The sequence below is a fragment of the Elephantulus edwardii genome, unplaced genomic scaffold (genome assembly GCF_000299155.1).
Source record: "Elephantulus edwardii isolate Elephantulus edwardi_28Jun2011 unplaced genomic scaffold, EleEdw1.0 scaffold00003, whole genome shotgun sequence".
In the NCBI taxonomy this organism is placed as follows: domain Eukaryota; kingdom Metazoa; phylum Chordata; class Mammalia; order Macroscelidea; family Macroscelididae; genus Elephantulus; species Elephantulus edwardii.
Window position 1 is genome coordinate 756,914 of NW_006399753.1, and position 11,857 is coordinate 768,770.

General features: G+C 58.1%; 2 protein-coding genes across 2 annotated transcripts in view; one reads left to right on the plus strand and one right to left on the minus strand.

Moving 5' to 3' along the window:
- The window catches only part of OPLAH (5-oxoprolinase (ATP-hydrolysing)), a 16,321-nt gene extending 7,415 nt beyond the window's left edge, over positions 1 to 8,906 (plus strand). Inside the window, exons 12-26 of the mRNA XM_006879234.1 lie at positions 2,931 to 3,068; positions 3,152 to 3,290; positions 3,406 to 3,518; positions 3,740 to 3,891; positions 4,504 to 4,664; positions 4,904 to 5,005; positions 5,081 to 5,255; positions 6,101 to 6,285; positions 7,185 to 7,331; positions 7,404 to 7,538; positions 7,656 to 7,805; positions 7,892 to 8,049; positions 8,120 to 8,280; positions 8,518 to 8,615; positions 8,760 to 8,906. Of these exons, the coding sequence (XP_006879296.1) occupies positions 2,931 to 3,068; positions 3,152 to 3,290; positions 3,406 to 3,518; positions 3,740 to 3,891; positions 4,504 to 4,664; positions 4,904 to 5,005; positions 5,081 to 5,255; positions 6,101 to 6,285; positions 7,185 to 7,331; positions 7,404 to 7,538; positions 7,656 to 7,805; positions 7,892 to 8,049; positions 8,120 to 8,280; positions 8,518 to 8,615; positions 8,760 to 8,906 (2,161 nt within the window). The remainder of the gene's footprint in view (positions 1 to 2,930; positions 3,069 to 3,151; positions 3,291 to 3,405; positions 3,519 to 3,739; positions 3,892 to 4,503; positions 4,665 to 4,903; positions 5,006 to 5,080; positions 5,256 to 6,100; positions 6,286 to 7,184; positions 7,332 to 7,403; positions 7,539 to 7,655; positions 7,806 to 7,891; positions 8,050 to 8,119; positions 8,281 to 8,517; positions 8,616 to 8,759) is intronic.
- A 63-nt stretch (positions 8,907 to 8,969) lies between these two features.
- Positions 8,970 to 10,973, minus strand: LOC102844931 (sphingomyelin phosphodiesterase 3-like). Its single transcript, XM_006879425.1, has 7 exons — positions 10,155 to 10,973; positions 9,973 to 10,045; positions 9,679 to 9,819; positions 9,504 to 9,593; positions 9,342 to 9,405; positions 9,134 to 9,266; positions 8,970 to 9,062 (listed from the first exon to the last, which is right to left on the minus strand). Exons 1-7 carry the CDS (start codon positions 10,971 to 10,973, stop codon positions 8,970 to 8,972), a joined length of 1,413 nt encoding a protein of 470 aa, XP_006879487.1.
- Between the last annotated feature and the right edge of the window lie 884 nt (positions 10,974 to 11,857).

The following is an 11,857-nucleotide window of genomic DNA, read 5'->3' on the forward strand; positions in this document are numbered from 1 at the left end:
GGTCCGTAACAGCAGACTTTCCCATGGCAATGAGCCTTTTAATTTCCTGGCTGCTGGTGCCAAGACTGTTGACTGTGGAGCCAAGCAAAGTTATTAGAGCTGATATTAGATACATCTTGGCTGAAAGCAGAGGTATCAGAAGAATGTCCATCAGTGTTTCATTGACTATGAAAAGGCATTTGACTCTGTGGATCACAGCAAACTGTGGCTAACTCTGAAAAGAATGGGAATCCCAGAACACTTGATTGTGTTTATGCAAAATCTATACTTGAACCAGGAGGCAGTTGTCAGAACAGAGCGAGGAAACACAGCATGGTTCAGAATTGGGAAGGGTGTATGCCAGGGATACATCCTATCTCCATGCGTCTTCAATCTATATGTGGATTAGATCATCCAGGAGGCTGGGCTCTATGAGGAGGAACGTGGTATCAGGACTGGAGGAAGACTCATCAACCTGTGTTATGCAGATGACACAATCCTACTTGCTGAAACTGAGGAGGACCTGAAGCCTTCAATATGGATTGAAGCTCAACATCAAGAAAACAAAGATCAGAGAAAAGGAGAGAAAGGAAAGTGTGAGGAATCGTCACCAGTGTCTCAGCCACAGAGAAGGACACAATGCTGGGTGGAGGGTTGAGGAAGGAGAGGAAGACCCTCAACCAGGCAGAGTGACACGGTGACTGCTGCAATGGGTTTTTGTGTGTCAGGAAGTGTGAGGATGGCACAGGATAGAACAGGGTTCAGGTCTTTTGTTCACAGGGTCACTGTGAGTCATACTCAATGGCACCTAACAACAACATGACAAATATGGCAAGAAAGAATTGAATGTGGAGGTGGAAGTTATTTAGATAGTCCATTTGAGTTTGGCTTCACATTCTGTAATTCAGATGAGGTCTTCAGGGAATTTTTTGGTGGAAGAGACCCATTTTCCTTTGAATTCTTTGATCCATTGAGGACTTTTTCGTGAGTCGCAGGAGGCCCCATGGAAGCCAAAGCACAGGATCGTTTTCCTCTGCTTTCAGTGGGTTTCCAGCCTTCAGAGGTGGATTTCCTTCTGTTACACAGGATTTACCTAACTTTTTCCACTGGGTCATGGCGGCCTTACTTCTTTCTCTTCCACGTCCTTTGGGGTGGTGGAGTGGGCAGCTTTAAATCCATATCAACTTGAATGGCAGAAAAATCACTACCAAGAGAATTGACAATGGTCAAGAAAGAGTAGAAGTTGGAGAAGTTGGCCAGTTTAAGTCTTTAACAAATGGTAAGGAGCAGCTACTACACTTGGATAACAAGTAATTCAAAGCACACATTTAACAGAAATGTGAAACTATTACAAGTACCATTTAAGGATTAACAGGAACTTGTTTTTTAAGATTTCAAATGAACTCTTTCAGTATACTTGTACTTAATCTAAAGTATTTACAAACAGTTCAGCAGAGCACCTGTTTGCCATAGACTTTGGAGTTTATTGTTGGGACCACACTAATAGGGCCATTTTTTGTCTTTAAATTATTGTAAATATATGTATGCACTTTGTGGTTTTTTTTTCTTAAACTTAATCCAAGGTTGTGTCATCTGCATAATGCAGGTTGTTGGACTGCAGCCTTCAATATGGATTAAAGCTCAACGTCAAGAAAACAAAGGTTCTCACCACTGGACCAATTGGCAGCATCAGTCTGGATGGTGAAGAGATTGAGATTGTTAACAGCTTCAGTTTGCTTGGCTCCACAGTCAACAAACACTCTTGGTACGAGCAGTCAGAAAATCAAAAGATGAATTGCATTGGAAATGTCTGCTGTCAGGGAGCTCTCCAAGCACTGAAGAACAACGATGTCAGTCTGGAGACTAAGTGCAGCGCGAGTGACTCGACGGCACACACCATCAACTGCAAGCAGCGAGATTTGACTTGCCTGTGATGTTAATGATGGTGTTTGAGAATTTCTGCACTTTGTTGGAACACTTGTTTTTGGAGTGGGAACAAATATGGATCTCTTCCAGTTGGTTAGCCGGCTAATTGCCTTTCAAATTTCTTAGTATAGACTGGTGAGCATGTTCAGGGCTGCATCTGTTTGCTGAAACACGTCAGTTCATTTCCCATAAATTCTTGGGGCCTTATTTTTTGCCCATGCCTTCAAAGCAGCTTCGACTTCTTCCTTCATTATCTTTGCTTCTTGATTCTGTTACTTCCTGGAATGGTGTGATGCCAACCAATTCTTGGTGTAGTGACTGCATACTTCTTCAACTTTTTTGATGAGTCTGGGGACATCATTCAAGATATTGCCCACAGAATCCTTCAGTATTGCAGTTCTGGGCTGGAATTTGTTCTTCAGTTCTTTTAGCTTGATAAATGCTGTGTTCGTCCCTTTTGGTTTTTAACTACAGCTTTTACCACATTTCATTGTAATACTTTGTTTTCTCAAAGTGTTTTTGACATTTAAGAGCAAGTTTCTGAGTTTGTTCTGACATTCGGTTTGTGGTTTGTTTTTTCTTTTGTCTTGTATTGGTTTTTTGCTTTCCTCATTGATTTCATTCCACAACTCATCAGGTCATTAATGTTTAATGCCTCAAACAGTTAATGTGGTCTGTTAATTCAGGTGAGAGAAACTCGGGGTTTTGCTTTCTTCCACGGAGGTTTGAACTTGCATGCAGTTGTAGATGGCCTCTCCAGTCAGGAGGCTCCTGGTCTGGCTTTGACTGCAGCTGAGCTTCTCCCCTAAGAGGAGGTCAGTCGCAGCTCACTAGGGAGCCTGACGAGGCCCTTGCCCATTGAGACCACAGCCTTCGAGGGCCCATTGAGCCGTCCTGCCGGGTCCTGTGGGTCAGAACTTGGTGGCAGTTTTACAGACAGCAAGGCAGGTGGCTGCTCATGGTGGGGACTCAGGGGCTGGGGCAGGCCTGAGGGCCCCTCATGAGCACCCCCCCTCCACCTGCAGGTCCCAGATCACCACGGAGAGCTTCCTGCACCTGCGTTACCAGGGCACCGACTGTGCCCTCATGGTGTCCGCCCAGCAGCACCCGGCCACCTCCCGCTCCCCCCGCAGCGGAGACTTTGGGGCTGCATTTGTGGAGAGGTACCCAACTCCATGACTGGGAAGTGGGATGGCCTGTGGGCTCCTGCTGCCTCCCTCACCCACCCTGGGGGCTGGGGTCGTAGGTACATGAGAGAGTTCGGCTTCATCATCCCCGAGCGGCCAGTGGTGGTGGATGATGTCCGAGTGAGGGGCACGGGCCGAAGTGGCCTTCACCTTAAGGACACCCTCAAATCCCCGACGGGGCCTCCCCGGGTGGATAAGGTAGGTGGCCCCCACCCAGGAAATGGCGACTAATGGAGAGGGGGAGCCTGAGCCCTATTGAGAGCCCAGGGCAGGTGCTGGGCTGTGGAGCTGTGCTGACCTCATGGCCCCACAGATGACCCAGTGCTACTTTGAGGGGGGCTACCAGGAGACCCCTGTGTACCTGCTGGGAGAGCTGGGCTGTGGGCACAAACTGCAGGGACCCTGTCTTATCATCGACAGCAACAGGTAGGCTGAGGCCTGGCTGGGGGGAGGCCTTCCAGGGGTGAGGTCCAGGGTTGTGCAGGGGTGAGGTGTGGGGGGAGGCCCTGCAGGGATGAGGTCCTGGCTGGATGAGCTGTGGGCCTCTGAGGGGTGTCCCCTAGTTGTGGTCCTGCCTTGGGGCTGTGGGGCCCATGGCTGGAGGTGGTCTGGCCTGGCCCCTCCAGCCCGTGCACCCCTCCTCCCAGCACCCTCCTGGTGGAGCCAGGCTGCCAGGCAGAGGTAACACAGACAGGGGACATCCGGATCTCTGTGGGCGCAGAGGCTGCCAGCACGGTGAACTCTCAGCTTGACCCCATCCAGCTGTCCATCTTCTCACACCGCTTCATGAGCATCGCAGGTGAGGGTGTTCCCATGACCTCCTCAAATGTAGGCGTGCAGGACGGTGCACGTCAGAGCATAGGACAGAAGCGGGATTAGGCAATGTGTCTGGTGGATGTGGGCAGAACAAGAGTGAGCCAGAATCCCCCTGGTGACAGCTATCGCGTGGCCCTGGGTGGTCGTAGGCCAGCTGGGTGTCCTCTTACAAACAGCTATGCCTGTGTGCAGGAGACAGGGTTTGAGAGCTCTCCTGTGCAAATCATGGCAGGTGAGGTCCCAGGGGTTGCCACATTCACACTGGGGCTTCAGGCAGTGCAGGGGAAGAGGCTGACGTGGGGAGCTGCAGTTTGGTTTAGCCAAGGACTCAGGGTTCTGCTGATGGAGATCCAGGTGGGCTTGAAGGAGTGACCTGGGGCTGCAACGTACCCTGAGGAAGGGGCTGCCCTGGGGACGGGGCTGCCCTGGGGACGGGGCTGCCCTGGGGACGGGGCTGTGGTGACAGCGCTGACCACTGCCCTGGGCAGCCCTTTGTGCACCAGAGTTAGAAAGGGCTACTGGAAGCTCCTATCTTGAGAGGGGACCCTACAGTGAGGGTGGGGCCAGCGGGCTCCTGGCCACTCTGTGTCCCCAGAACAGATGGGCCGCATCCTGCAGCGCACAGCTATTTCCACCAACATCAAGGAGCGCCTGGACTTCTCCTGTGCCCTCTTTGGGCCTGATGGGGGTCTGGTCTCCAATGCCCCCCACATCCCTGTGCACCTGGGGGCCATGCAAGAGACAGTGCAATTTCAGGTGGGTCAGCCCCTCCCTCCACACCCTCCTGCCCCCTCCCACCCTTGGCCCTTGCCCTGCATCTTCCCCTCCCCCAGTCCCACCCTTCACTTACCCTCTCTCCTGTCTCTGGTCCCTCCCCCCATCCTGTCCCTCATCTCCTCACCCCTTCTTTCGGCTGCTCCCAACTCCCTCCTCCTTGCCCTCTCCAACCCCCATCTTCTCACCCCTCTCCTTTGTCCCCCATCTTCTGGCCACAGATCCAGCACCTGGGAACTGACCTGCACCCTGGGGATGTGCTGCTGAGCAACCACCCCCGAGCAGGGGGCAGCCACCTGCCAGACCTGACGGTCATCACTCCGGTGAGGCGGTAGGGCTGCCCGGTCACCCTGGGGGATGGGGTGCACACCCAGCTGATCACACTTGTTGCCCCTCAGGTATTCTGGCCTGGTCAGGCTCGGCCTGTGTTCTATGTGGCCAGTCGTGGTCACCATGCAGACATCGGGGGCATCACACCAGGCTCCATGCCCCCCCATTCCACTGCACTGCAGCAGGAGGGGGCCGTCTTCCTGTCCTTCAAACTCGTCCAGGGGGGTGTCTTCCAGGAAGAGGGTGAGGAGGAGGACCTGAGGGTGGACAGCTGGTGTGGGTGGATGCCTGCTGGCCTAGGTCTGCCCTGGAGGGTGGGGGCAGACTATGGACTCAGGGGACGAGCTCTGATGCTCAGAGCAACTGGACGGGGTGTGCAAGGGGGCGGCTTTAAGGTGGGCAGGCCTTTGGTGCTCGCGGCCCCTGCTGCCCACGCTAGGGCCTGCAGAGGAGCAGTGGGGATGAAGGGGGCCAGCAGAGTCTACGCCCCTGGTTGGGGGTGCCCAGAAGGGCTAAGGTGGAGAGCTCTGGGCTGCATGTGTGCCATAAGCACCCATCCTGTGTGGTTGTCTGGACGCTGGGTGTGGTTGTGGGTGGGTGTGGGTTGCAGCCGTTGATGGAGGTACCAAACCTTGAACAGACCATGTGTGGGGGCAGCTGGTACATTGGCCAGAGCTGGTATTTGACAAGACTTGGGGGAGGAGATAAGGCTGGTAAGCTATTGTTGGATGGAGGCATTGATGAGGAACAGAGCGAGCTGTAGGACTGAGGGAAATTCAGTGGGAAAGAGAGAGTTGGGCCAAGGCCATCCCTGAGTGAGCAGGAGGACTGGTCACTCACTGGGTCTGAACACAAATGCAGTGACTCAGAGGTTTGGTTGGCCCTCTGGCTCTGTGAGGTGGAGGTGGGCTGTCTGCCAGGTCTGTGGCCCTATGTGCCAGGGCTTGTGAAGATGGGGCTGAGCAGAGGTAGAGGTGGAGGTTGGGCACTCTGGGGGCATGGAAGGAAGTGAAGGGCCAAGATGGACACAGTGTCAGAGTAGAGAAGACCCTTGGGTGGCAGCTCAGCGATGACCCCTCATCCATCAGCGGTGACTGAGGTCCTTCAGGCACCAGGCAAGATCGTTGGCTGCAGTGGGACCCGGAACCTCCATGACAACCTGTCAGACCTTCGTGCCCAGGTGGCTGCCAATCAGAAGGGCATCCAGTTGGTGGGGGAGCTCATTGGACAGTATGGACTAGACGTGGTACAGGCCTACATGGGCCACATCCAGGTGAGCCTGAGAGGGCAGTGAGGGCCCAGGGGCAGGTCTAATGGGTCATGGGTGGTGGGCTGGTGAGAGTCCTGGGGGCATGATGCATGTGTATGTGAAGTGTATAGGTGTGTACGGTTGGATGTGTGTGATGCATGTATCTGTGCTGTGTATGTGTGTACACGTGTGTGTCGTGTGTACATATAGGCAAGCGTGTGGCATGTATGTGTGTGGTGTATGTAGGTGTGTGGTATATGCATGTGGACATGTGTGGGTGTGTGTATGTGTGTGGTGTGGCTGTGGGATGAATAGAGGGAGGCGCTGTAAATGTGTGTGAGGTGTGTGTGTACGCAGGGTGTGGTTGTGGGATGTTTGGAGGCGTGCATGTGTGTGGAGGTTTGTGTGCAGGTGTGGTTGTGGGATGTTTGGGGCATTGTGTGTGTGTGTGTGTACGCAGGGTGTGGTTGTGGGATGTTTGGAGGCGTGCATGTGTGTGGAGATGTGTATATGCGGGTGTGGTGGCATGCTTGGGGCGTTGTGTGTGTGGAGGTGTGTGTGTGTACACGGGTGTGGTTGTGGCATGTGTGGGGCGTCATGCATGTGTGTGGAGGTGTGTGTGTGTATGTGGGGTGTGGTTGTGGGATGTTTGGGGGTGTCGTGCGTGGTGTGTATGTGGGTGTGGTTGTGGGATGTTTGGGGCGTCGTGTGTCGAGGTGTGTGTGTACGCGGGTGTGGTTGTGGGATTTTGGGGGCGTCGTGCGTGGGTGTGGAGGTGTGTGTGTATGTACAAATTTACAGTGACGCATCCGTGGGAGCCTGGGGGTCCTCTGGAAGGAGCTATGAGACAGGTGGATTCCCACTTAGGGGCAGGGTGCTGAGGGCGCAGGCCCACATGGCCTCTGACCCTGGCTTTCTGTCAGGCAAACGCTGAGCTGGCCGTGCGGGACATGCTCAAGGCCTTTGGCAGCGCCCGGCAAGCGCGCGGCCTGCCTCTGGAGGTGTCAGCAGAGGACCACATGGACGATGGCTCCCCAATCCGGCTTCGAGTACAGATCAACCTGGGCCAGGTCAGGCTGCCGGTGGGCGTTGGGGTGCGCCCAGGACCCTGGGGAGGTGCGCTCTGACAGCTCTCTCTGCAGGGGAGCGCGGTGTTCGACTTCAGTGGCACAGGCCCCGAGGTGTTCGGCAACCTCAACGCCCCGCGAGCCATCACACTGTCGGCTCTCATCTACTGCCTGCGCTGCCTGGTGGGCCGCGACATCCCACTCAACCAGGTGCACGTCCCCCTCCCACCCCCTCCGCCCCTGCACTGTGGTCCTGGGTGCAGGGGTGCACTCTCCCCGGCAGGGCGTGGGCCGCTCCCACTCGCCCCTAAGAGCTCTTCTCCTTAGGGCTGCTTGGCCCCGGTGCGCGTGGTCATTCCACCAGGCTGCATCCTGGACCCATCCTCAGAGGCCGCTGTAGTTGGCGGCAATGTGCTCACCTCGCAGAGGGTCGTGGATGTCATCCTGCGGGCCTTTGGGGCCTGTGCAGCCTCCCAGGTGCGCGAGGGGGTTGGTGGGAGCGGGACAGTGACATGGGCGGAGCCTGAGGGAGGCGGAGTTCCCACTTCTACCTCCTCCTCTAGGGCTGCATGAACAACGTGACGCTGGGCAATGGCCACGTGGGCTACTATGAGACGGTGGCCGGCGGCACGGGCGCTGGCCCAGGCTGGCATGGACGCAGCGGTGTGCACAGCCACATGACCAACACGCGCATCACCGACCCGGAGATCCTGGAGAGCCGGTGAGCTGCGGGCGGGCCGTGTGGGGCACCCTGCTCTGTCCACCTGCACTCAGCCCCTCGCCCCTCACAGGTACCCTGTGATCTTGCGCCGCTTCGAGCTACGCCCAGGCTCCGGGGGCCGTGGCCGCTTCCGGGGCGGTGATGGTGTGGTCCGTGAGCTGCTCTTCCGAGAAGAGGCACTGCTGTCTGTGCTAACCGAGCGCCGGGCCTTCCAGCCCTATGGCCTGCAGGGTGGGCGGCCTGCAGGGTGGGGACTGCAGGGTGGGGGGGACTGCAGGGTGGGCGGCCTGCACGGTGGGGACTGCAGGGTGGGGGGGACTGCAGGGTGGGCGGCCTGCACGGTGGGGACTGCAGGGTGGGGGGACTGCACGGGGGGGGGGACTGCACGGTGGGCTGCATGCACTGTGAGCATTTTGGTACTGCCTCCCCACCTCACCCCTTAACTGCCCACCCCCACGTCATCCACAGGTGGTGAGCCAGGAGCACGGGGCCTTAACCTGCTGATCCGTAAGGATGGCCGCACCGTGAACCTGGGGGGGAAGACGTCGGTGTCTGTGTACCCAGGGGTAAGGGTCGCACCCTCCTGGTCCCCACAGAGATGCAGAAATAACCAGGAGCTTTTAATTTGCCTGGAGAGAAAGGGCACCGTGCCTGATGGCGGGGAGGGGGCGTCAGCTGCAGCAGCGCTAAGCCTCGCCTTGACCTTGCAGGACGTGTTCTGCCTACACACGCCAGGTGGAGGCGGCTATGGAGACCCCGAGGATCCCACCCTGCCGCCGGCTTCTCCTCCTCAGGCTCCAGCCTTCCCCGAGCGCGGTAGCGTGTTCGAGTACCGCAGGACCCAGGAGGCTGTCTGAGGCCCGCAATAAAGACCCCTGAGGTCATCCATCTTTGGGTGTTTGCGTGGTCAGGTGTCTGGGTCAGGAGGGTGCCGCCACTCGGAGATGCAGGCCCACGGCCAAGTGGTCTGTGAGCCCCGCCAGTGCAGTGCTGAAGGTCACCTGGTTCACTTCCTGGGGGCAGGAATCAGGCTAAGAGGGCCAACCCACCCTCTGGTCCCTCACCCCAGCTCCAAGGCACTCACCAGGCTCAGCGGGCTTTCAGGAATTCCCCGGTACAAAATGTAATCTAGGCGCCTGCCCCGCCAGGGCTCGGCCAAGGGGCTTCCTGGAGCACCAGCAAGGTACAGGCGACGGCCCTGCTCACCTTGTAGGGCTCTGGGGAGAAGGGCTGGTATTATCAAAGAGCAGGCCCCTGCCCTCTACCTCGGGACTTGGCCCACGTCCACTCACCTGCACAGCATCTCTGGGGAGCTGGCTTCTGTGTGGTGGAGCACGGGGTAGCTCAGCAGTGTCCCTGGGGGGAAGTGGCATCAGTGAGACATTCAGGCCCTCCCCACCCCGCCCCACTCTCCCAGGGACCCTCCCCACCCAGCTCCACTCTCCCAGCAGTACCTAGAGCCCATGGCTGCTCTTGCCGAGGGCCCAGCCTGCAAGGGTCCTGGAAGCGGCTGAAGAGTTCATGCTTCTGCTCAAGTGTGTCCTCTGCAGAGAGGCAGTGCTTGGTTGGTGGCCTGTTGTCTGGGCCCCTCCACACCCTGCCCCACCCCAGTCCTGCCCACACCCCTACCTAAAGAGCAATTGTCAAAGTTCAGATCTCCCAGGAGCACACTGAAGGCCACAGTCTCATCACCCTGGCGGCTGTCAGCCTCGAACTGCTCCACCCAGTCCAGCAGCAGTGACAGCTGCTCGCAGCGCACTGGCCCATCCTCTGTGAGGAGAGCAGGCTTAGCCTGGGTTCTGCTTGCGTCCTGGAAGCCTGGGTCTGGAACCTGGACTCCCCAGGGCTTTCCTCCAGACTTTCAGAGGAGGGCGCGGGATGGGGCTGGGAGGTGGAGGCCAGGGATGGAAGAGGGCAGCTCACCACTGGGTGCATGCAGGTGCGTGCAGTGCAGGAAGCCTACGATGGGTCGCCCATTCAGAAAGCCCAGCTGCACCTGCAACACCATGCACGGCCTGGCTCCTCTCTTCCATCTAGCCCCACACTGGTCACCTCCCCAGCCAGGGTGTCACCTTCCCGGACAGGGCGTTTGCAGCGTGAGGTACCTGTGCTGACAGCAGCCCTTTGGAGGCCAGCGCATCCTCGCGGCGCCCATTGGGGAAGGAGCGGAAGGTAGCCCGCAGCAGAGGAAAGCGCGAGGCCAGCAGCAGCCCACTGCCCAGCAGTTTGAGGTGTGGCCCGGGCTGCAGACCGAGCATGCCCACATCATACAACACTGGGCCCAGGTTGGGCGCCAGGCGGCGCACAAGGTGGTTCCCAATGCGCAGGTCGAACACTTCCTGCAGACACACAAAATCCAGACCCCCGGGTACCGAGGCCTCCAGCACCCCGAGTGGCCCTCCAGCTTGCTGTGGCCTGCGGTCTGTGGCTCCGTAGAGGGAGGCCCGCAGGCCTGCGAGCAGCACAGTGCCCAGGGTCTGCGCTCGCCGCTGGCTGTGTGGCAAGTTGCTGAAGCGCGCTAGTCCATCAGGCAGCAGGCACAGGTTGGCGCTGAGAAAGCCAAAACTGCGTGTGGGCTCCATACTCGGGTTCCAGGGCCCGGGCGGCACCCAGCCAGGTGGAGGGGGCTGGTAGCAGAAAGGGCGTCGCCACACCTGCAGAGGCAGCCAGAGCAGCAGACCCAGCAACGCCCAGGGCAGGCAGAGCAGCAGCAGCAGGAGCGCCGCCCCAGCGCGGGCCCGTCCGCAGCCACCCGAGCGCGTGGCTGGCGGGGGCGCCCAGTAGCCCAGCAGGTGGTCCAGGGTCCAGTAGGCCGGGAAGAGCATTAGGCGGGCCAGGCTGTGTAGACCGTGCAGCACGGCGTGTGGAAAGGGAGAGGGCTGCAGGGCGCCGGCCGCGGGCGGCCAGTCCGCGATAGACTGCATAGTGCGCAGCGCTGTCGGCTGCGGGACTTCGGCAGCTCATTCACTTGAGCATGCACACTTCCTTGTCAGTAGGTCTTTTGCGGACGTGGGAACTGCAGGGAGTCACTAAGTCAAGACCACGTGGCACTGCCGTGCCCCCCACCCCCATCCCGCCTGGGCGCACCAGAGCAGGACGAAGCAAGGCACCCTCGTGTACGATTCCTGGGGGAGAGCGCAGTTTAAGGCAGAGCTGGACGCTGAAGGAAGGCGTCCTCTTTACCTGGACGAAGAACTTCGCTCTTGCCGGAGAGCGAAAGAGAAAGCAAAAGAGACCCTGTCTCATGCTCCGCCCCAACCTTCTAGACACGCCTCCTCTCCCAAGATTACGGAGAGATGTCCCATTAGACCCTTTGGGAGTGATGGGCCCCCTTCACGTTGGAGCTGCCACTGTCCATGTGGTCAGAAGGTAGTAGTCCAAGCCCTCAACAGATTTTGTCACCAGGGATTAGACTGGAAGTATCTGGATTATCTGGATTGGCCTCCCACCCGAGTTAGACCCCAGAAGACCAGCCCTCAATGTTGGCAGCCCTGTAGCCCTTCTGGTCTGAAGGGAGGGAGCCCTGGTCTGGCCTGGGGCTTGGCCAGACCCCATAAGGCAGAAAGCCCAGGGCCCCTTCCACTGAGCCCTCAGCCCTCAGCTTGCACAATCGCACACAGGATGCCTGGGCTGCCTCCAAAGGTACCCGACAGCCTCTTTGCCCCTGCCCTCCCGTGGGGCTAGCCAAAGACGGCAGGCGCCAGGGCATTTCTTTAAAGGCAGGGAGTGGGGAGGGGGAGAGTCCCTGAGGCTGCAACCTGGGCCTCATGGCAAGAGGCCCCTCCCCTCCCCTGGCTGCCCAGGCTTC